Source organism: Crocuta crocuta, unplaced genomic scaffold (assembly GCF_008692635.1).
Source record: "Crocuta crocuta isolate KB4526 unplaced genomic scaffold, BGI_CrCroc_1.0 scaffold118, whole genome shotgun sequence".
NCBI lineage: Eukaryota > Metazoa > Chordata > Mammalia > Carnivora > Hyaenidae > Crocuta > Crocuta crocuta.
In genome coordinates this window covers 9817756-9842493 of record NW_027551558.1, presented here as the reverse complement: position 1 = coordinate 9842493, position 24738 = coordinate 9817756, and the positions used below count along the sequence as shown (strand labels likewise).

At 49.6% G+C, this 24738-nt stretch overlaps 1 protein-coding gene across 1 annotated transcript in view; it reads left to right on the top strand.

Annotated features, from left to right (window-relative positions):
* The window catches only part of THADA (THADA armadillo repeat containing), a 319402-nt gene that overhangs the window by 272116 nt on the left and 22548 nt on the right, over nucleotides 1-24738 (top strand). The window contains exons 37-38 of the mRNA XM_077749153.1: nucleotides 4175-4200; nucleotides 11166-11188. Coding sequence (XP_077605279.1) covers nucleotides 4175-4200; nucleotides 11166-11188 — 49 coding nt within the window. The remainder of the gene's footprint in view (nucleotides 1-4174; nucleotides 4201-11165; nucleotides 11189-24738) is intronic.

Genomic DNA, 24738 nt, shown 5'->3' with positions numbered 1-24738 from the left:
AAATGATTTGAGAGCAGACAAATGAAGGGCAATGTGGGGCGGTACAGTCACCAAATGTAGCAGGGGTTCAGAGAAGGGGAGATCTGGGAAGCCGGGTGTCATAGGCGGGACTGAATGTGTCACCACAAAAGATTTCTATTTGGCAGGGTGAGCAGAAGTTTTAGATGATTTTTTGTGGCTCAGAGGCCTGGTGGGAGAGCGGGATCGGAATTACCCAGGGCCAGGACTCCAAGGAAGAGAACCACCAGTTAGCTGTGCTTGTCGGGGTGGGCTTGCTTCTCTCTCCCTTCCTCCTCCCTCCCTACGTGTGCGTGCCTGTCTGTCTGTCTCTCTTTTTTAAAAGTCCTCTACGTTTTCTACATGAGAAGTTTCTCCCAAGAAGCCATCCTTCTTGAACCTAAACACTGACAATGGGTATGAGGTCGGGAGCCCTTTCAACTCCTCCCCTGCTGCTTTTACCCAGCGCTCTGTCTGCCTAACCCGAGAATCACACGCATGTAGTGAGTTAAACATAAATACCGCCCAGGTTGGTCCCTCACCCCTGCCCACTGGAAGCCCTTGTTCGAATGGAATCCAACATGAAATCCTGATGGAATCCATCAGGACCCCCTGATGGAACGGGCCCCCTGACAGTGGGGGTCCCAGGGAAACAGGAGCCGCAGAGCCAGTGGCCTCCAGTGTCTCCTGCTCTGGAAACTACAGCTCTTTCCACGGCATCTCAGGGCTGGAAGTGAGGTCCGTGCAGGGAAAGGAGAAGGTGGGGCCTCACCCGGAGCCCTGCCCATACCCGTTCTTGTCCTGGCTGCAAATTTCAATCCCGTGCTGCCGAGTCCTAGAAACACCATCTCTGCTGTCCCTCTCCACGCACTTTGTGGCTGGTCTAGAGTAGGGAGGTGCAGAGGGTCATGCTCCTGAAGCTAAGAAAGCCGTGGGGGTGCTCAGAGAGCTGAGGGGCTGAGTCTCACCTTCCAGTGACCGTGTGGGATGAAGCGCATGTAGGAGGTGAGCAGGCATAAACGTGGACAACACACCCGCCTTCACGAGGGCTATTTAAGCATGAGTTTATTTTCTCCAGGTGTCTTGGACACCACAAATCTATACCTGAAGCCAGCCGTGTGCAAAGCGACACACTAAGGATGCAGTCTGAAATGACTGATTCAGTGCTTGCGTCGTCTTCCGTGGCTTCTAGCGCCTGCCCTGCTAGGGAGTGCCGGGGCTCCCGGGCTAACCGTGCAGCGAGCCGGGCAGTCCGTTCTGTTCCTATAGCAGATAAAGGCCCCCTTTTTGCCCTCGCAGTATCTGTCGCCCATCTCCCCAGTGCCTAGGAGTACCGTGTCCCAGATCACAGTGCCTTGTGGCCTGTCAGGGCCCTTCCCAATTCCTGGTAGTTTCATTTCCTGCAAGGCTGCAGCTCAGAGCCAGAGGCATGTCTAGGTGTTTCCCCCGATAGCTCACAGGTCTGAGGCCCAGAAGTCCTCTCTGCTCTCCCCTCTCTCCTGCCTCCCACTGGCACCAGCAGGAGCCTGCAAACCCTGGAATCTACCTGCTGTGCTCCCTCATCCGGTCCCCACGGACAGCAGCTGCGGGGCTAGAGAACCAGCCCAGGGCTGCGGGGACCGCGACCCTGGCTGACCCAGGGGACATGATGGGAAGTCTGGGCTTGGCCTCGGAACCCCTGGAGACTCCGGAATAACAGCAGAGCTCAGCAGGGAGGCAAAAGAGGGGAACTGGGGCACAAGGTAGAAAAATCGAGATCCAGAGGTTGGAGGGGCCCGAGGCCAGTGGCTTTGAGGGCAGAATTGGAACAGTCATCTAGACTAGGGCAAGGTGTAGAAGAAAAGACCCAATGCCCGCCCAGTGTCCCCAGAACTGTGTTCCTCCCCACCCAGCACCCAGGCCCCGCCCCCTCACACACGTTTGTTACAGGCACCGCTGCCACCCACACAGAGCCCCACACACAGCACGAACACATCTCACAGGCTCCATCCCTTGAGCAAGCACGTTGGGAGGCCAGGTCACTGTGACACTACACAGTGGCCCCGCAGTGACGCCGGTCAGCAAAGCCCCGGAGCTGTGGGCCTGAGTCACGGCAGCTCCGCCCCTGGAACCTCCGCCCCCGGAACCTCTAGGACTGTCCACCAAGGTCTCCTGGCCACCCAGCCACGGGCCTGGGCTGTTTTCAGTTCCCTGGTGGTCCCGGGAGAAGAGCCCTCGCGGCCTGGCCTGCCTCCCTGCGGGGTCTTCCCTAGGTTGCTCTCACACACCGGCCGCAGTGCCTCTTCCGTGCGGGGGCACCAGGGCCCAGCACCACGCTCAGCTTTAGAGGGCTTTCTGCTCCTTGGGTGTGACCCGATGTGTATACACCAAGTACATTCTTCTGGAGAAGAATGGCCCCAGTCAGATGGCCACTCGCTGCACTAGAATGAGCCTTCACACGTGTCTCTGGGCCTGACCTGCCTCTCTCATTTCTTTTTGCCTGGTTTTTAAATTCTGAATTGTTTTCTCAATCCCCCGTTCACGCCTGCCTACACGGGCCACAGCTGTTTCTCCTACTCTTTAAGGATGAGGAGGGGCGCCTGAGTGGCTTAGTCGGTTAAACGTCTGACTTTCGCTCAGGTCATGATCTTGCGGTTCGTGGGTTCGAGCCCCGCGTCGGGCTCTGTGCTGACTGCCAGCTCAGAGCCTGGAGCCTGTTTCAGTCTGTGACTCCCTCTCTCTCTGACCCTCCCCTGCTCACGCTGTCTCTCCCTCTCTCTCTCTCCTAGAAATAAATAAAACATTTAAAAAAAAAAAAAAGGATGAGGCAACAGTAAACGTATTCGTTCGAGAAATAGTTACAAAGTGCCTGCCCGCCCGGCTTGTTTCACGTGCTGGTCCCAACCATCATCACCAACACCTCCCGCCTGGTCTTCTGCCTTTGCTCCTATCGACCTGCAGCCTCTTGTCCATGAGGCTATTAATGGGCTCTTCTTGGGAAGTAGGTCAGATGATGGTGCTGTCCTGCCGAAAGCTCTCCCTTGGCTTCCCGTCTTCTTAGAATAAAAGCCAATTCCTAAAGAAACATATAAAGCTGTATGCAAGGCACCTGGGTGGCTCAGTCGGTTAAGCGTCCGATTTCGGCTCAGGTGATGATCTCACAGTTTGTGAGTTCAAGCCCCGTGTCGGGCTCTATGCTGACAGCTCAGAGCCTGGAGCCTGCTTCAGATTCTGTATCTCATTCTCTCTCTGCCCCTCCCCCACTGGTGCTCTGTCTCTCTCTCTCTCAAAAATAAATAAATGTAAAAAAAAATTTTAAGCCGTACCCAACCTCACCCCTGCCTCTCTGCAGCTATGCGCTCTCCCTCTCTTTCACTACTCCAGTCACTCCAGTCTCCCTCAGGTTCTTTAACTCACCAGGCTCCTTCCAGCCTCAGGCCCTTTGCACTAACCACTTCCTCTGCTTGGAATGGTCTTTTCCGGTTCCACACAGCTAACCTCCTTCTTGTTTCAGTCTCTCTTATCTCTGCTTCAGTATCATCTCCACAGAGAGTCTGCCTTCACCACCCAGTTTAGAGTAGCCACCTAATCACTTGCTGTGACTTCACCCTGATGATTTAATTCTCCGCATAGTCCTTTCACTGTCTACTTTTACCATTTATTTGCTTTGTTCTGTGTCTCCCTCCAACAGAATGAAAGTTACAAGAGCGTAAGATTTTCGTCTCTTCTGCTTGCTGCTGTATTTCCAGAACCTAGCAAATAATAGACGCTCAGCAAAAAAAAAATCACTGTTGGGTGATCAGTTGAATGAAGGAATGGAGGAATTTGTCAACTGCAGTAGTTAAATACAGTAAAGAGATGAGTGTTTTTAGAATCAACCTAAGGCGAGGGAGATAGAGCTCTTCGGATTCTCTTTGCGAAACTGTCCTGAGGTGGTGGATCCTTGTTGCTGCAGACTCAGTCAGCTCACTTGGGCCCACGCCTTCCCAGAGACAGTAATTCAACAAGGACCCCAGCACGTGCTGACGCAAGGCCACTGTGGCAGAGCCTGCACTAGCTGTACCTCTCTCTCATCATGTCACTCTGTCTCACACGAGATGGAATTTCTTGAGCCAGAGTTTCACCCGTAGTGGCCCACCAGGGGAGAGTTCCAGTAGATCCTCAAGCCCCAGTCTGGGGACTGGGGCCGGTGCCAAAGGGATCCATCTGGAAGGCCTCGAGCTGGTGGCAGCAGCTCTGAGAATGGGGGCGCCTTCCTCCCGGGGCCTCCTGTGGGCGTCCCTTTCCCACTCTGAGTAGGCCATTGGCAGGGGTAGGGAGACAGAGAATGTCACCCACCGGGCACTCCTGCTTCTTTTCATTCTCCCAGCCACGCTGCGATATTTCGCTTTTGGCTCCATTTTAAGTACGAATCAGCTGAAGGCCAGAGAGTTGAAGTAATGGCCCCAGGGTCCGTGCAAGAGAAGCCTCGAGGTTCCATAGTGACAGAGGCTTCGCACTGAGCACTTCCTCTGAGACAGGAAGGGGACCCAAGCCCAGCCCTGTAGGCTTGGAGCCTAGGAGTTAACAGAACAGGGGTGTTGAAAGTCTTCTAAAGTAATTCACTGTTTTTGTGTTTGAAAGGAAAAGACTAGAATCAACCCAGGAAAATGGGCTTAGGGACCCAGGAGCTCAGCTAGACAGAGCTTGCCCTGGGAAAGGCAGTGGGAGTTGGCTGCTGGGGGGAGGGGGGAGGGCTGGAGGTCCTCCATCAAGGCTGATTTGTCCCCATTTCCCAGTCCCCTTAAAGGGGATCACAGGGCTTGAGGGTCTTAGCTGTGGAAACCGAAGCCCAGGGAAGGTAAACGATTGCCCCCGGGTCACATAATTAGTGGGGAAAAGGTCTAAAACCCAAACCCACTGAGACACAGAATAGCACTCCTCTCTACTGCTCCCCAGGCCTTGCCCTATAGAAAAGAAGTGACAGAGGGACACCTGGGTGGCTCAGTCAGTTAAGCCTCCAACTTCAGCTCGGGTCATGATCTCACGGTTTTCGAGTTCCAGCCCCGCATCGGGCACTGTGCTGACAGCTCGGAGGCTGGAGCCTGCTTCAGGTTCTGTCTCCCTCTCTCTCTGCCCCCTCACCCACTTGTGCTCTCTCGCTCGCTCACTCTCTCTCTCTCTCTCTCTCAAAAATAAGTAAACATTTTTAAAAATTTATACAAAATAAAAAGAAGAAGAAATGACAGAAATTGAAGGGTGCCCCCGAGAATAATCTGGACTCCTGGGATGGGGTCAAGGCATGAGGTAGGCACTGTGGGCTCCGGGCAGAGGAGAGGGAACATTGCCTTGGAGAGAGGGCCTGGAGGGGCTCCAGCCTCACAGGGGTGGGGAGAACAGAGTGTTCTACCAAACCAGGCATCTCCCGGCAATAAAACCACACCCTGCAGTCGGCCCTGACGCCCCGTGGCCTTGCTCTCCAGGCCTTCGTCTGTGTTGTCCGTGGGGTCCGTGGGAGGAGCCACAGCAAGCTGGGAGCCTCGATTCTACCTCCCAGGGGGCCTCGGGCACCACGTGCCAAGGGTGGCAGGAAACGGCCATCAGGAGCTGGTCCCCCCCCCACCCCCTTACAGCTCGGCTTACCCTGCACCGAACTGCCGGCCCCGCCCCCACGTCCCCGGAAGCCTGGCCATGACGTTCACCTGCGTCTCAGCAAGTGCGTCACTGGCAGCTGGCCCCCTGTGTGCGAAAGTAGATGCTAACTCATGCCCCTGACTTCATTCCGGGAGCGGGTTGCGGCCCCTGAGTACCCTGGCTGAGCCTGGTTGCTGGGGTGATAGGATTGTTTCCATGGCCTCCCTGTGACTAAGCCCCAGAAAGACAACAACAGCAGGCTCCTCTCGAGGAAACGAGGGTCCGTTTTGCATCACGTTGCCTTCACCGCTGCTGCTCCTGAAAGCCAAGCTGCCCCGGGCCCAAGGTGACTGGCCCCCGAGGGAGACCATAAGCCCACCGTCTGGGGCTCGGGCTCCCTGGCACTGACGTGCTCAGTCAGTCAGGACAAGCCCAGTGCCTGGTGACCCTCATTCTCCCGCTCCGGCCTCAGCTCCCATCTCTGTGGTTTCCCCCGTCTGGCCTCAGGCGCCCGTACTCTCCTCCGCTGGGCCACACCAGGATGCAGGATTCCTCTTGACTCTGGCCAACCATCTTCCTTCCTTCTTCTAAGCCAGTTTCAGGAATTAGGGTCACTTCTTTGTCAGGGTGACCAGAAGGGCCCCCATCTGGCCAGCCGCACCCCCCTCCCACTCCAGCTTGAGGCCCAACTCCTCAGGGAGCGCCCTTCCCAAGCCCTCCCTCCACGCCTTTCATCCACATAGACCAGCGCGCAGCCCCTTTACCCGCCCTGCCCCGTCCCCCTGCAGACTGGCCCCAGGATGCCCTTCTGCCTCCAGGCCCCAAAACCAAATGAGTGCCAGACCTGGATTGCCAATATAACTGCCCAAGACAGCACATCTGGGCACTGTAGTACCCCCCCTTCTTCAGCGTCCTGCTGTCACCCCAAGAGGTGCGGAGGGTAACAGCAGAGCCNCAAAGTACTCGAGTTAGTAGAACACAACCAAGGACCTTACTTGGGTATATCTCGAGACAGACTTTCTGAAGTATTTTCTTGGGATTTCAAGCAGGAAGCAGCTGGTGTTTTGATGGGGGTGTAGATCTGGCACCTGTGACAGAGACCCAAGTTAAAAGCGGCTTGAACAAGGTAGTGGCTTATTTCTCCCTCCTCACATCAAAGGCTCCGGGTTGTGTACTGTTGTGACGCTCCACAGTCACCAGGGACCCACGGCTTCTTGCTCAGCGCTCTGCCGTTTCCAGGAGGCACCGTCCTGCTCATGATGCAGGCGGCAGGTACAGTTCCCACTGATGTAGCCACAGTCTAGTGAGGGGGTGATATACACCACGTCCAGCAGTGTGTCATCAGCCGGGACTTGGTCGTGTACTGCATGGCTCAGCAAGGGAGGCTCACAAAGATGGTTTTGAGCTCCGTGAACACGGGTACAGCTAAGAAGTCTATTTCTATGTAAGGAGGGAAGAACGGATTTGGGAAGATAGGACCTTCACTTCTTGCCATTTCCCGTCTTCTTATTTTCACACAAGTACTAATTAACTGAGTTCCTGGAAAGTCCTGGCTGCTTGCTAACAGCTGGGGACACAGAGATAAATACGATAGAGCCTCTGGCCTTAACTGTTGGGACTCTGCCCTCTCAGGTGTTATTCCCAAAAGTCAACAGGCTTCCCTTTATTGGCATCCGTATTTTTTTAGCAACTCACATGACCATTTTTATAAGAAAAGGCAGTAAGTGATAACCAACAATAAGAATTCCCATCTCGGGACACCTGGGTGGCTCAGTTGGTTAAGCATCCGACTTCGGCTCAGGTCATGATCTCACAGTTCGTGGGTTCAAGCCCTGTATCGGGCTCTGTGCTGACAGCCAGCTCAGAGCCTGGAGCCTGCTTCAGGTTCTGTATCTCCCTCTCTCTCTGACCTTCCCCTGGTCATGCTGTCTTGCCCTCTCACTGAGAAATAAATAAAACATTTTTAAAAATATGCAAAAAAAAAGAATTCTCATCTCAATTTTTTTAATAACTTGATGAGTTTAGTTGCTCATCCCCATTACACTTCTTACAACCACACACATCATATAAAAACGAAAATAAAAACCAAAACACCCACAAAACTTTATTAGACAGCAACTTTGTAATTATGTTACTCATAGAGAAAGTTATCTCCTTAAAGAGGAAGTAGAGGGACCACACTTAGAAAAGACCCAAGAATGGTAGCGTGGAGGAGAAAGCCCCAAGGTCTCTGCACACACCCTGGCTGTTCCCTCTCTGTAGATTCGTCTATATTGACCTTGTTGCCTGGTGTGTCATCTACCTACATAAAGGTTGCTGGTTCCACAAGGCCCAGCCCCCAATGCCCTCCTTTCCCACAAAGCCTCCAGGCCTTTATTTCTTTCTCCCTCTCTTTCTCTCTCTCTCTCTCTCTCTTCCTGACCCACAGTGGTTAGCTCTTATATTGCTTCTTGGTTATGATCCCACCTATGCTGTAAGCCTTTTAAGGACTAGATCTCCATCCCAGTGAGGATGGACATGTTAAATTCCCATGTCAGGCTAACCTCTTGCTCCCACAGCATGGTTTAATGTGCCCATGGGGTTTGAGGTGAGCAGCTGCCTTCGAGTGGAAGGCCCCTGTGAAGGCTTGTGGTGAGCCCCACGGTGCCCCATGATCCAGCACCAGGCCTTGAGGACCAGGCTAAATTGGGATGGGTTGGGAAGCGATGCAGTCCCATTATACCAGAAAATAAAATTCACACCTTCTTTTATTTATTTTAAATTTTTTTTAATGTTTATTTACTTTTGAGAGAGAGACAGACAGACAGAATGCGAGCTGGGGGTGGGAGGGGCTCAGAGAGAGGGAGACACAGAATCAGAAGCAGGCTCCAGGCTCCGAGCTGTCAGCACAGAGCCTGACATGGGGCTTGAACCCACGAACCATGTGATCATGACCTCAGCTGAAGTCGGGCACTTAACCTACTGAGCCACCCAGGTGCCCCTCACCTCTTCTTCTAAAAGCCAGTCATAGGGGCGCCTGGGTGGCTTAGTCGGTTAAGCGTCCGACTTTCACTTAGGTCATGATCTCGCGGTTCGTGGGTTCGAGCCCCGCGTCGGGCTCTGTGCTGACTGTCAGCTCGGAGCCTGGAGCCTGTTTCAGTCTGTGACTCCCTCTCTCTCTGACCCTCCCCTGCTCACACTGTCTCTCTCTCTCCTAGAAATAAATAAAACATTAAAAAAAAATTAAAAATAAAAAATAAAAAAAATAAAAGCCAGTCGTAGACCGTCGTGGGGAAGAACACCGGGTGTTATATGTACGGGATGAGTCACTGGGTTCTGCTCCTGAAAACATTACTGCACTATATGCTAACTTGGGTGTAAATTCAAAAATATTATAATAAATACATATTTTTTAAAAAGAAATAAAATAAGAATAAATAAATAAATAAATAAATAAATAAATAAATAAAAGCCAGTCACGGAGCATAGTGGTTCTGCCTCAAAGTCACAAGTGTGCTAATTTGTTTCAAAAGTAAAAGAAAAAAAAAAACCCTATTCTCACCCTTTCCTCCTTAATCTATTCCAAATGAGAGCTTTGAGGAGGAAAAGCCCCCCAGAACCTACTCTGTTAGAGCAAATTGATTTCTGCTATGGAGAGGGGCTGGGATGGGGACTGGAGGTAGGGAAATAGATGGAACCTGACCTGGGAGATTTGATTTTTTGTTTGGAAAAGGATTTGGGTTGTTTTCGGGTTTTGCGTCGCAGCTTGGGAGTGTGTGAAGAAGCAGAAGCGAGCGGCACCTTGAGCCACAGCCTTTGTGGGCTTTTCCTCCAGCGCCTCCTGCCTGGGCCGGGCCCTGTGAAAGGTGCCTTGCTTGGCAGTCTGGCCAGAAAACCTTCCTCTGTAAACAGGTCCCCAGTGGAGACAAGATTGATAACAGACGTTTTGAGTCGGGGCAGAGCTGCCTTCACCCCTGAGGAGAGCGTGCCCAAGTCTGGCCCTGGAATTCTCCTTTGCCGAGGCAAGTGAGCCTCTTCAAGCTTTCAGTTGGGTTACTCTCATTTTGTTATTCCTCTAACCTCTCTAACCAGCAGGGCGACTGAGGCTCGCTTGTGAGCCCTGTTTTTATTTTTCACACTCTATTTTTATACTTGAAGCTGCGGTTGTAAAATATACACTCAAGAATGTTGGCTCTGCCCCCACAAGACGCAGGAGGCTGTCCAGACGCACAGCATGGGGGGGTTGCTCCCAGGAGTGCCCTGCCCGCGCCCCTGGCCCTTCGGGGATGGACAGGAGGGGCCAGGGGACAGCAGCTGCTGTAAGAGACTGGTCCAACAAGGAGCCGAATCCTGGCCAAGTAATGCAGACTTGACCCTGAGAAACTGTCAGGAATATTTTTCTGGTGTTTTCCCAAGCACACAGGGAGGGGTCAGAACCCTCAGAAGCAGAATTCCCAGTTCGCTGTAAAGGGTTCATTCATCCACATCCGTACAGTTGTCCTGGCCCCCATCTTCCATCGCCAGCCATGCAGAAGGTGTGTGTAGCCTGGCACTTCGTGAAAGCAATGCCAGCGAAGCCGTCTTGTTTGTTCCATTCACCACCATTTGCTGGAAGTGGTTGTCACGTTCAGGTTACCGCAGAGCGTAGAGAATGGGCATAAGAAGTCTTCCCAAGTTCTTCTCTGGCCGGTCCCAACCCCTCCTGTTATCTTCTTTCCCTTCTTCTCCCCCGGGCTCCTCCCTGTCTTCCCCTTCCTCCAACCAGAATAGATCTGCAAATCTCCTGATGTTTCCACCTTGGCTGGAAGCAGTGCGGAGCCTTTTCGAACAGACTTGTCCATAAATCTTAGGTTGTTTTTCATCTTTGAAAAAGCCGCTCCTATCAGCAAGTCGTTATTCACACGTAAGGGGCAGGGGACAGTTCACTTAATTTCAAACTTCAGTTTCTTTTCACTCCATTTTATAACATCCACTCCCCAGAAACCACAGAAATTTAAAAATACCAGTCCCAATAGGCAAGGTGTCCCCTGACCTAGCCTGTGAGAACCAGGGCTGGCCACCTGGGGATGAGAGAGGGGTGGGGNTTGAGTGGTGGATTTGGTGGGCAGGGAGATTTGGGGAGATGGGTGATATTTATAAGGAAAGGCTTAATGTAGCTGTTACTATAAATTAAAAATAAGGACTATGTATAATATAGCTAATGGGCTAGAATATACTTCAATTCCATGGTATACCAGCTAGAAGAGAGATGAAGGAAGGGCCAGTTTGGAGCAGATGAGAAGAGAAAGGAGGTGGGGGCTACAGAGAAACAGATTCCCAGTCAGAGGCCTGGCTCTTTCTCTCTTTCTACTTTGTCATCTTCAGCGTGTTGGCTTTTGACCTCATGCTTGTTCGCACGGCTGCAAGATTGCAGTCGTACGTTCAGCCGTCACCCCAACATTCTGGATGGGAAAGGAGGAAGAACATAAAATTTTCTTATCTCAAGGTTCTTATCATCCAGGAGGAGAATATGTCCCCCGAAGGCCATCCCTGTACGCCTCCTCAGCCAGGACTGGGTGCATGGCCATCTTAGCTACGAAGGTATGAGAAGGGGCTAGGCGCATCACCTGCAAGAGTACACGTTGCCTCCCAGAACAGAACTGGACTTGTGTGCACAAGGGAGAGCAGATAGTGACTGGCGGGCTGCTAGAAGGCTGAGTAGATGCCCAGGGAGTGCCCTGGCATGCCCAAGCAACAGTAGAAGTAGCCCTCAGAAGGAGTGAACAATGGGGGTCGGGGCGGGGGGCGGTTGGAGGAAGGACAGGAAATCACTGCACATTGCCCAGAAGAGGGGAGGGGTGCCATTGCCCCCTAAAGTAGTGGTTCCACCCTGCCGTGTGCACATAGGCCATCTGAGGATCTGTGACACAAGCTGTGGGTTCGACGGGGGTGGGTACCAGATCTCACATTACCTACCAACTCCCAGGTGATGTTGTTGCAGCTGATCAAGGGACCAGACCCAGAGTAGCAAGACCCTGAAGGTAGGCTCTTCAAAAGTAAAGGCCCAAATGTGTTTGTTAAGCATTTTAATGTAACTTCTAATACCACTGCAATAGAAATTGAGACTCAAATATAAAGGAAAAACAATAACTCTTCAATTGAGCTTTTCCAAAAATGGGGGGTTGGGGGCAAAATCTGCTGTATCTTTTGCGAGTCCCGTGTCTACACATAACAGAAAAGCCAAAACGGTGGAAGTTTCCCTCTCTGTCAAGGTTAAGCCATCCGTAAGGAGGAGTGCAGGGTGATCAGCGGCTCTCAGTCATGAGGCCCCAGGCCCAGGCTTCCTGTGTCTTTCTGCTTCACTCTCCTGGCATGTGGCCTCTATTCTCAGGGGCACCTCTTGGTCTCAAACGGCTGCAAGAAGAATTAGCCATCTCATCCTCACCGCAGTTGAGAAGGGGAGGAAGGGAAAGCAGTGAAGGGCTCCAGCCCTCGCATCTGAGGGGCCATCCCAAAACCCCACAGGGCATTTCTGTGGACCTCTTGCTTAGTAACGTGGTCCTGTTTAGTGCAAGATGTGCAGAGAAATGCATTCCTTCGGCCTGGGCACGTCACCTAGGGTTCTCTTACTAAGGAAGAAAGGGGCACCTCTGGCTACATGCCAGGCCGATACAAGAGTTACACCTAAAATGACATGGAATGGTTGAAAATAAAGGGATGACCAAAACTTTCCCAGGCGAAGGACAACCAAACTAAAGGGTTGCCACTGGTAATATTAGGCAAACTAAAATTTCAGACGAAAAGTAGAAAGATGTACAGGAAGGGGAGCATTGGGTCATGATAAAGGTAAAAGGGTATGATCCACAAAGAACGTGTCACAGGCATGAAACTTCATACATCAAGTAAAATAGCATCAAAAATATATAATCCCCTCCACGAAACACTGTAAGAAATATTAGGGAAAACTTGTTAATATCACACACATAAGTAGGATATTTTAACCTACCTTTCTCAGAATTTACAAGGTCAGGCAGACCAAACAGAAATAAGGTTATAAAGTGCCATATTTAAAAGCTTGGATATGGGGGCGCCTGGGTGGCTCAGTCGGTTAGGCGTCGGGCTTCAGCTCAGGTCATGATCTCAGGGTTCATGAGTTCAAGCCCTGCGTCGGGCTCTGTGCTGACAGCTCGGAGCCTGGAGCCTGCTTCGGCTTCTGTGTCCCCCTCTCTCTCTGCCCCTCCCTTGCTCATACTCTTGTCTCTCTGTGTCTCTCAAAAATAAATAAAACATTAAAAAAAAAATTTTTTTAATGAAAGCTTGGATAGGTACTCTGCAGACAAAAAATAAGCATCCATTTATTTCAAAGAGCAACAAAACATGTACTAAAATTGATTCTATTTTGAGCCCCTTAGAAAATCTCAATTCCATAAGGTAGAAATCTTTCTAGGCTGCATTGTAACCAAATCATAAGCAAACTTGACATTTAAAATAAAAATATAACAATAAAAATGCCACTTAGATAGTTATACACAGTCTTCTAAATAAGTTATGCCAATGACAAAACAAAAGTTAAAAGACTCCTTTTAGGCCTAAATAGATGAAATCACTATCAGTGTTTAAGCAGATGAACCTGTCCTCAGTGGAAATACTTGCACTGTTGTCGACCATTAAATTCTTCTCCAAAATACACAGAGAATTCTTTCAAAATCAGTAGTGAAGATAATAGAAATAAAAGATAAAAACCAAGCACTTTGCAGAAGAAAAAAACAGCCAAGAATGGTACACATAAGACAAAACACACTCACTCTGACTAGTAACAAATGTCTACCACACAACAGGGCCCTGTCATTCGCCTCACAGCTTAAAGGCGAAGAATAAAAAGACCATTCTCACCAGGATTGCCAAGATACGATCATACCCGGAGTGGCTATAAATTGGTATGTTATTAAATTTAAAAACATTTTTTTAATGTTTATTTTTGAGACAGAGCACGAGTGGGAGAGGGACAGAGAGAGGGAGACACAGAATCCAAAGCAGGCTCCAGGCCTGACAGCTCTGAGCTGTCAGCACAGAGCCTGACGTGAGGCTCGAACTCATGAACCCCGAGATCATGACCTGAGCTGAAGTCGGATGCCTAACCGACTGAGCCACCCAGGCACCCCTAAATCGGTACATTTTTAGAGGGAGTTTAATGGTATCTTCAGAAATTCGTAATGTTTTTACCAATTGATTCAAGGAATTCCAGAGAAGTTTATCTTACAGAAATATGTGCATATGTGTAAAGATACATGGGCAACCCAGAGGGTTAAATAAACGTTGATACATGCGCTTACCGTGAGGCAGTTAGAAACAATGAAGTAGAAGGGCGCATGGTGGCTCAGTCGGTTAAACGTCTAACTTTGGCTCAAGTCATGATCTCACAGACCGTGAGTTCGAGCCCCGCATTGGGCTCTGTGCTGACAGCTCAGAGCCTGGAGCCTGCTTCAGATTCTGTGTCTCCCTCTCTCTCTGACCCTCCCCTGCTCATTCTCTGTCTCTGTCTCTCAAAATAAAGACATTAAAAAAAGAAGAAAGAAAAAGAAACAATGAAGTAGATCTGTATGAACTGACAGGCAAAGGTGCCCATGACATGTTGTTGCCTGAAAAACTACAAGCTGTTATTATAGGCAAATCTATAGTTTTTAAAGTCTGGAAGTCCATATGTTATAAACTGCAGCCTCTGATGCCCACGGGGACCTGGCACAGAGCAGGAGTGCGTGAGCCGGCCGGGTGTGTGGTCACAGTAAAGAGCAGGGACAGCAGTGAGCAGCAGAGCAGGTGTCTTCTTGGTTGTTGGGACTTGGAACCTTGCCACATGCATCCCGGAGTCCATGGATCAGGACTTAAGACTGGCGACTCATTCTGCTTCAGCCCCAACATGACCTCTTGTCACGGGCAAGGGCATGCAGGGACGGCCCCTGGCAACATCACCTTGCATCCCCTTAACGATGAACCTGGAGCTTCTGGTCAAGGGCAGTCTCGTTGCCCCTCTCCCATGAGCGTGGCGGCGGGAGCTCGGTCCTGTCACTCAGACAGTTACAGTGACTAAAATTGAGTTTAAGATTTTTTTTTAAGTTTATTTATTTATTTTGAGAGAGAGAGAGACAGGGTAGGGACAGAGAGAGAGGGAGACAGAGTATCTCAAGCAGGCTCCATGCTGTCAGCACACAGCCTAACACGGGGCTCAGACTCACAAATCATGAGATCATGACCTGATCAAACCAAGAGTTGGATGCCTAACCGACTGAACCACCCAGGCGCCGCAAAGACTTTTTTTTTTTAGCACCCTAGAACTTATGGACTATGTTTTGTTTGAGCTTTACTTGTTCCTTAGTGTTCTGCAAACTCACTCCACCTCAGAGGCTCCAGAATCTTCCAGAATCTTCAGGAAGCCCCACACCAGCCAAGTTACCCACAATCCCAACGTAACCGCGTGTAGAGTTACTCTTTTTAGTCTCTATAAGCCTTGGAAGGGAGAGGGGCCAACAGCCTTAGCGCTCTTGGAAGAGAAGAATAGCAGGAAATAAACAGCTTGAGGAGGGTAAAGCTCAAAGATTGAGGTCTTCCAGTTGCTGATTTCTATCCTGCTAGCAAAACCTCTATGCCACTTCTCATTTCTAAAAGTGACCTTCACCTTGATTTCTGTCCCCGACAGTGTAAATACTGGCCACTGGGGCTTTGGTCCAAAGAATGGTTTGACCCCCAGTGTAGGGTTGCCAGATTTAGCAAATAAATATTCAAATATATAAATTTGAATTTCACATGAACCACGAATAATATTTTCTGTGGAAGTATGCAGTATTCGAGACATACTTATGCTAAAATGTTATTCATTGTTTATCCAGAGTTCAAATTTAACGGGGTGTCCTCTGTTTGATCCAGCACCTCTAGCCCAGTGGGCTCCTGTGGCTCCCCCATTCCGAGAGGGGGCATCTGAAAGTTGAAGGATAGAGATAGGTAGGAGTTGAAGTGCTAGTTACCCACAAGTCCCCTCGCACCCAGAGCCTCCTGACCCCCTCCCATCCCCCTGCTTGTGCCTCCCCCTCCTCTCACGTGCTTCCCTACTTCTGAGTTTTGCCTCACTTCCTGTCTCTTGGCTTCCTCTCTTTTAGACTGTGGCTTTCCCCTACCGTCCTTTTTCCTCATTTTGCTCTCGCTGGTCCGTAACATGTAATTAAAGTTTACATGTTTGAGTGTTGGTTATGATTACTAAATAAGGTTTTACGTTCCTTGCTATAATTTGAATAGCAGGGGAATTTAACTTTTTGTGTGAGTTTCATTTTCCTTTTGTTGATAGGTGGCCTTAAGTTCAATTTTAGCTGTGTGAGTCATCGACCTTCGTTCACCTTGAGTGAGAAAATAGGTCTCCCCGTTTCCAGAATGAATGAATTCACGTGCATCTTCCCGAGATGGGTGGCAGTGGGAGAGACTGGAATGGGGGACAGAGGGCGCCTGCTAAGTTGACCCATTCCGAGGGAAGGGGCTCAGAAGCCTCTCGTACTGGTAAAGCCTTGCCTTTGACATAGGGTCCAGCTGCCCAGAGCAGAGTCGGGCTCTCTCCCCTTTGTGATTGATCACCTGACCCATTCCCAGCAAGAAGCCGCCTCTAAAAGACAGTGAAGAGCATGGTTTGCAGCTAATAACTAGCGCCCCCGTGGCCTTCTGCTTCCATGCTCTGCCTCTCCCAATGAAAGCTGACTCTCGAAGGCAACTTTGTTCTGGCCCCTTTCCCCTAAACGAATGGGGGTGGGACAATTCTCTGAGCTCCCCCCCAGTCAGAACCTCTGTTTTCTAGTCGCTGCTCTGAGGGACTCTAATGTCTGTGTTTCTCCCATCCTCTCCCTGCCTGTCCTTGTTTCTCCATCTCTGCTTTCCACACACCAACGGAGGGACCATGGCCCAGAAGGTGCCTTCCCATCTGGGAAGCAGATCTTTGAAGGACAGTGCCATCTTGGAGAGGCAATAGTGATCTGGGAGTCAGGGAGTCGCCTCTGTCCTGGCCTAGTTGCTTCTACTCTCTTGGCCTCAGTTCTGTCATCTGTAAAATGGGAGTGCTCATGTGTCTCACAGAAATGCTGTATGAAAATATGAATAAAAACAAGAGTCAAAAAGTGAACAAAGTTCCATCCCCAATCCAGTGCTAAATGACATTTTTGGGGGGTTCTTTTGTTTGTAGAGAGAGAAAGAGTGAGTGAACAGGGGAGGGACAGAAAGAGGGAGAGAGAATCCCAAGCAGGCTCCATGCTTTCAGTATGGAGCCTGACATGGGGCTTGAACTCACAAACCGTGAGATCATGACCTGAGAAGAAATCAAGAGTCAGATGCTTAACCGACTGAGCCACCCAGGCACCCCTAAGTGATTTTTTTTTAATATATGTTATTTCTTTTTGAGAGAGAGATAGAGACAGCATGAGCAGGGGAGGGTCAGAGAGAGACGGAGACACAGAATCGGAAAACTGGCTCCAGGCTCTGAGCCAGCTGTCAGCACAGAGCCCGATGCGGGGCTCGAACCCACGAACCGTGAGATCATGACCTGAGCCGAAGTCGGATGCTTAACCGACTGAGCCACCCAGGCGCCCCCCTGGGTGATATTTTTTAATGCTGGGAAGCCAGAAACTTCCTGTTGGTGGTAGAATCTTTCTCATTCACCTGATAAGAGAACCTTACCACTTTATTTTGAAGGTGACTTTTTATCTCTCCTTTATTCATGGACTCCTAAACATCTGGGTGTCCTTTCCTGTCTTTCCTTCCTAGCAGGAGAAAAGTTAAAAGAAGCGAAAGGAATAGATATGTCCCCCTTGACATTTCATCATATATTTCAGCAGAAAGGAGTTTGGCGCTGAAAAGTTTGACCTAACGGTTGAAGACTGAGTGACTGAGTGGAGGTGTCTCCTTCACTCTGCGGAGGAGACAGCTATGTGAATTGGAGGTCACCACTTGCCAAGTGGCGGCTCAAAAAATGTTGGATCACGTCTCTTGACTTTGATGGGGATAAAATAACAAAGACTCGCCCGCCCGAAGCCCATGGCCTTTTGCTGAGCAGAGTCCTGTCTGCCATCTAGTACAGAGGCTTCATCCCAGCTGGAAACCCACTAATGAGCGAGGCCGAAGAATCCGGGCTTCCCGGGGTGTGTGGGAAACTGAATCGAAGAGGCCACAGCATTCCGACTCCGATACTTGGACAGGGCCCGCGCATTCCCTTGGCTACAGCCATCGGGGGCCGCGAAAAGCACGGAGATTTAGCCAGGGCCTCGTCTCCGTTGTTGTGAGGCCCAAGCCCCGGTCACCTGGGAGTGGTGTTCCCTCGTCACCTTCGAAGCCCCCTGCCCCTCAGCGGTGAGAAACGACGAGAATCGGCCACGCCCGTGGAAACTCCGGGTCGGGGAAGGAAGGCAGGAGCAAGATCAAAGCCACTTGTAACCCAAGAATTCCTCAGCAGCTCGAGTCCCTTAATAATTATGGTTTGGAGATTTGCCAGAAAGCAAAACCACTTAGCCTGCCGTATTTAACAATGAGCAGTTTTCTGTGTTCATAATAGTCACTGTGCAGGGCAAATTGGCACCTTGAACAAAGGATAGGATATTTATATGTGTATATAAAATAACCCGCACTCCCTTAAGCCCTGAAGCATGTCTGCGGGGAAGAATGTGGCCCTTCCTTCTGCACTGGTACCTGTTTTATGAGTAAGTTGGAGAAAGGCTACATACCCTGCCCCCACCCCCACCCCCCGCATTTCAAACAAACAAACAAACAAACAAAAAAACCTTTGTTTAACTCCAAATTTTCCAAACTTATTTAATAGCCAGATCTCTTGTTTTAACCTTTGGTTGGTTTTAGAGTATGGAGTTTTTCCTTTTGCTTTGTTTTGTTTTAAATATCTATCCCCGTTCTAAAAAGCCAGTCTCCCAAAGAAAACTTGGAAAATGATGGGCCAAGGAGGGTCAGAAGCAGAGATTGAGACCAGTGGGAAGATGGAGGAGACAAGTCCCCAGCCCTGAGGGATGATGGATATGATTGCTGGAACCCAGCTCCGCACATCAGTTTGGAGCATCCCACCCACATTGGCCCCTGTTTCTCTGTGTCATTTTTTTTATGTTTATTTATTATTTTTGAGAGAGACAGAGACAGAGCATGAGCAGGGGAGGGGCAGAGAGAGAGGGAGACACAGAATCTGAAGCAGGCTCTAGGCTCTGAGCTGTCAGCACAGAGCTCGACATGGGGCTCAAGCTCAACGAACCGTGAGATCGTGACCTGAGCCGAAGTCGGCCACTTAACCAACTGAGCCACCCAGGCGCCCACCCCTCTCTGTGTCATTTTTTTGTTCCTTTGGTTATATATTCAACATTTGTAATTGGAGGAAATTGGAGAAAAATGGCCACGGGGAGGAAAGTTCATTAGAACTGGACCTTATAGGGTGGGTATGATTCCAGTGAGGGAATCCAGTCCCCCATCAAAGATGCGGAACATTCCATGTAAACTGGTACAGCCCCTCTGGAAAACAGTGTGGAGGTTCCTCAGGAAACTAACAATAGAACTCCCCTATGACCCAGCAATAGCACTGCTAGGAATTTACCCAAGGGATACAGAAATGCTGATGCATAGGAGCACATGTACCCCAATGTTCATAGCAGCACTCTCCACAATAGCTAAAACATGGAAAGAGCCTAAGTGTCCATCAACAGACGAATGGATCAAGAAGATGTGGTTTATCTATACCATGGAATACTACATGGCAATGAGAAACAATGAAATCTGGCCATGTGTAGCAACATGGATGGACCTTGAGGGTGTTATGCTGAGCGAAATAAGTCAGGCAGAGAAGGACAAATATCATATGTTTGCACGTATAGGAGGATTAGGAGGAACTTGACGGAGGAACAAGGGGGAGAAGAAGGGCGGAAATGGTGGGGGAAAGGGAGAGAGGCAAACCATGAGAGACTCTTGAATGCTGACAAAAACTGAGGACTGATGGATGTGGGGGGAGGGGGGGATGGGCATGGAGGAGGACACTTGTGGGGATGAGCACTGAGTGTTATGTGGAAACTAATTTGACAATAAACTGTTTGTAAAAAAAAAAAAAAAAAAAAGATGGGGAACATTCCAGGAAGACAGGGGTGGCCAAGTATGAGGCCCGTTCAGAAGAAGAATTAGTATAGGCCAAGCCTGAAGTGCACAAGTGGGGTGGGGTCACGTGGGCTGGGATGCAGTGGAGGACTTCCACATCAAGCAGGACCGTCGCACGCACAGAGGTCACAGGGTCTGACCCAACCCGCTTCGGCACAGAGGGCCATATTGGGTCATGTAAGTGAGAATTCTAGGGCTGGCTTCGGGTATGCCATAATTCAAGTGCTCAGGCAGTGTCCCAAGGATCTCGTTTCTCTCCCCGCTGCTCTTCGGTTGGTTCTGTTTTCAGATAGGCTCTCCTTGCCCTCAGAGTTACAAGACGACTGCAGCAGCTCTGGCCTTGATTTAAGGCCTGTGTCAGTCAAGTTCCTTTCCTGTTAAATGCTTTTTTAATGGCTGCCGTTGGGTTCCAGGCCCATCGCAGAATTCATCTCTGAGTCAGAGGCCATGATGCCCTGATTGGCTTAGACCTGGGGTGTGAAGTAAGACTAGCCCCACCCAAACCACATAGACTCAAAGATATGGAGGGGCTGGCTCTAGGGAGAAGGTGGGGTACAGTTATCCAGAGAAAGTGAATGGAAGCTGGGCCTCGAAAACTACAGGTGTCCACTAAAATCCGGAGTACCGGGCCAAAGAATCTGGATATCATTTGCGGCAGAAAACCAGTAAAAATTTCTGAATGAATAGTGATCAGAACTATGCATTAAGATTAATTCAGCTACAGTTTAATAATTGCCACGTGCTTGGCACATCGTAGGGGCTCAATAAATATGTAATGAATGGTAAACGGGAGGTAAATGGGTGGGTTGGGGGTGAGGAGAGAGAGAAATGCATTCTTAAGAAACCATTGTAATCATTCCGGAGGGGAGCTGGCAAAGGAAGTAGTGAAAACTCATCAAGAAAATCCAGAGGTTCCATTGTCGTGAAACCCACAGAAGGAAAATCTGTCAAGAGGACAGGGTTGGTGAGCCATGCCAGACACTGTCAAAAGGCCAGATCAGGGAGGATAGGGGCTGAGAAAATGTCAGAATGGAGAGTTGAAAGAGAAGGGCCAGTAGTAGGATCATCAGAAGCCAACTTCAGGGAGTTCAGAAGTAAGAAGGAGGCCACCCTGTATATCACCGGTCTTCTCTTCCTACTTGCTTCAAACTCGAGGGGGGAAAAACAAAAGTCCTCCTTCACCTCCACACATTCTTATGAAGCATCTGATGCCAACCCTGTGACCTTATCCAACCATGATGTCCTTTTCTCCCGCACGTCTTTAGGCCCTCCTCCCTCTCCAGGGCTCTCTCTTGTATAAATATTAACGTTACTATCTTGTCCTAAGACAACATTTCTTAGACCCTGTTCTGCCTTAGGTTAATGTGTCATAAAGAATCGTTAGAGGAATCTTGAAGTTGGGGCGGACAGAAGTTTGAGATTGGTTGAATATCCTTTGTAGATGACAAGGTTACCTGTAAGAATGAGTGGTTAGGGAGTGAGATACAGGGAGAATGTTGAAGCAGTTCACTTAGAGGTTCAGTTAGGAGCCACCAAAAAAATGAATGAGGGGCACTTGGGTGGCTCAGTGGGTTAAGCATCTGACTCAGTTTCAGCTCAGGTCATGATCTTGTCGTTCATGAGTTTGAGCCCCACATAGGGCTCCACACTAACAGTGCAGAGCCTGCTTGGAATTCTCCCTCTCTCTCTGCCTCTCCCTGTCTCTATTTCTCCTTCTCTCCCTCTCTCTCTCTCAAAATAAATAAACTTTTTTTTTTTTTTTAATGAATGAAAGAATTGCCAGGGGCCAGTGGGAAGACTGCTAAGATTAAATAGCTTGAATTTATGGAGCGCCTCATCAGCATACTGCCTGTCTTCAGCTAGAATCTGCACAGAGTAGAATAGTGAATGACCTGGGCTTGAGCACAGGTGTTTATGGAGCGCTGTTGACATGGCCCGAAGGTCAACCTGACGTGGGGGGTCGGGGCTAGAAGACACTCGCGGATCAAGGGAGCCCAGGTATGTAAAGAAAGGCAAGTGATGGCCTGAGAGAAGAGGCAGAGTCCAAGAAGTGGTCAGAGATGTGTGAGGAGGTTGTCTCAGTGGAAGAAATAGAAGGTTAAACAGTTGTGTTGGGGATATTAGAGAGGCCATAGGGTGTATGATATGTGGTTTAAAGCCCATATCCTAACCTGCTTCTCCACTTACCTTGTTTATAAAATGAGGCTCATAAAACCTTCAGGACGTTGTTGTAATTAATACCTATGAGGTACATATGACAGCACTTGCACGTAGTAAGTACTCACTGAACATGGCGGTGGTGATGTTCATTTTAAAGTGATGAAAAGGCTTAGAACTTGAGGTCTTGAGTTTGAACCAATTCTAAGGAATGGCAAGTTCTCAGATGCCATCAGGCCTGTTGTGGGTGGAGTGAAATCGGAGGTGGAAAGCTTTGGAATCGAGAAGGCTGCAGAATGGAGCACCCGAATACCGGCAGGGACATCTGTACAGATGTGGAGGCCATCAGTGGGCCGGCAACGACTCCGCATCCCTGAGAAAGGCCAGGTCTCTACCTGAAGTTAACAAAAACAGGGAGGTGGCTATGATGGACTTCCAGGGAAGACAGATTGTTGAGAGAGAAGGAGCGAGGGCCATCTACAGGTGGCGGAAGGAGGGGCTCATCCGTCTGAGTCAGAGACTGAGGGAAAGAAGGAGCAGCCTCTACTGGAAAGTGAGGAGTATTCTTCCAGGAGGAGGAAGAAACGAGCCAAGGATGAAAAAGTGGAGTATTTGTTCACAGTAGAACAGATTTTGATTGAGAAGAGATGTTTTTCATAATAGCTTTTAAGAAAACGCATTCCCAAGCGTGGGGGCGAGTCTGAAGAAGGCTTTCGCGTAAGGGAGGAAGTGAGAAGGAGGTTTTAGAGTAGATTCCTGGGAAAGCCAGTAGGCGGGGGCTCTGTTCCCTCACCTTGATTGTAGGATGTGCCCCATTAGACACGCTGACCCAGGACTGGGGGTCCCAACCGGCCACCTCCTGCTGGCCCGCTTACCCCTCCTGCCCTGGGGGCACACAGTGCCATGTGCATTTCCCGGGTCGGTGCCATTGGGCGCTCTGATGGATAGAGGGCCAGGGAGAGCTGGGACTGAGGGCTTTTGCTTTTAGAGGGCAGACAAATGTATTTAAAGGGAGAGAAACAGGACACCAGCAAGCTTCGTGGCCGTGTTCTTTTCCAAAAGCACTGCTCAGTAATGTAATTGTATTCGGACATTTTTTTTGCATGACATCAGGGAATAGCCTCCCTTAAAAGCGCTCATGAAAAGCACAACTATAAAACACACTCAAGCAATGAAATGGAAACCAGACAAGTGGGTCTGGGTAATTCGGGTAAAGAGATTTCTCCTTGCAGCTTTGTGATCTGATCTCTGCTCTCCGCGTAAAACTCTATTTCACGAGATCCACTGACATACGACCCTTACCTTGCAGGTGCTTTTAGACATAACATGTCTTGCTTTATTACCAAACGTGCAGGAAAGCAAGGGTTCCCTCCTCGCTGGCTGGTCAGACCACCCTCCTCAGCTTGCCCCCTTTCTCCAGTCCTCCCAANCTTCCCCCGCCACACCCCTGCTCAGGATTGGTCTTGGGGAAGTGTGCCCTGGGGAGCATGACTCATTGAAGAGGGTCTTTCTTACCCACCCCCTTTTCTTAAAGTCACAGAGGCACAGAATGGAATGACCCGCCATCCTCTGTTCTTGGCACACTCTGGCTCCATGCCCAAGGAGCTGCTTTCTTTTTTGTATTTTTCTTTTTTGTGGAGGTGGAACACCTAACATAAAAGTAACTATCTTAAAGTGTAAATGCAGTTGTGTTTCTTTTTTTTTTTTTTTAATTTTTTTTAAGGTTTTTATTTATTTCTAGGAGAGAGAGACAGCGTGAGCAGGGGAGGGTCAGAGAGAGAGGGAGTCACAGACTGAAACAGGCTCCAGGCTCTGAGCTGGCAGTCAGCACAGAGCCCGACGCGGGGCTCGAACCCACGAACCGCGAGATCATGACCTGAGCGAAAGTCGGACGCTTAACCAACTAAGCCACCCAGGCGCCCCGCAGTTGTGTTTCTTACATGCATAATATTGTGCAGCCATCACCAGTATCTAGTCCCAGAGCCCTGTCATCGTGCTTCCTCGCCTCCCCAAAGGCCTGTGCCCCTTGGGCAATCACTCTCTGTCCTCCCCTTTCCTCCCAGCCCTTGGCAACCAGCAGCCTTTCCGTCTCTGCCTCTTCCTGTTCTGCCTATTTCATGTTCAAGGGTTCATCCATGTTGTAGCATATATTAGTACTTCATTTTTTTTTTTGATGCCTGAGTAATAGCCTCTTGTATGGAGGTCCCATATCTGTGCATCCAGTCATCCATTGATGGACAGTTGAGTTGTTTCCACCATTTGCCTACTGTGAGGGTGCTGCTGTGAACATGGATATCAAGTTCTTATTTGATATCTTATTTGATTTGAGTACGTGCTCTCAGTTCTTCTGGCTGTACACCTAGGAGTGGAACTGCCACATGATATAGTAATTCCGTGTTTAACTTTTTTGAGGAACTGGAGGTCCCTTCTTTTTTTTTTTTTTTTTTTTAAAGTAAGCTTTACGTCCAATGTGGGGCTTGAACTCATGACCCTAAGACCAAGAGTCGCATGCTCCACCGACTAGGCTAGCCAGGCGCCCCTGGAGGTCCCTTCTTGATGGGCATTCTCCTAGGTCTGCTCTGCCAAGGAATAGTAGGCATCTACCAACCCAGCCCTAGCCCCCAGGACACACTGACCTCATTCTGCTACATCTGGAAAGAAACCGAAGGAGTAAGGCTAAGAAGCCAGGAGTCTCTCTGGAAGTGAATAAGGTCACCAAGAAGATGCTGGTAATCAGAAGAAAGACAGTCTGGGAAGAGATAGGGTGCTAAAGAGGTTTAGGGGCACAAGAAGATAGGACCAAGGCAGGGGAAGAATTTATGGAGAAGGGAACTCAGCTGTCCAGAATGAAGGAACGCGGAGCCCTCAAAC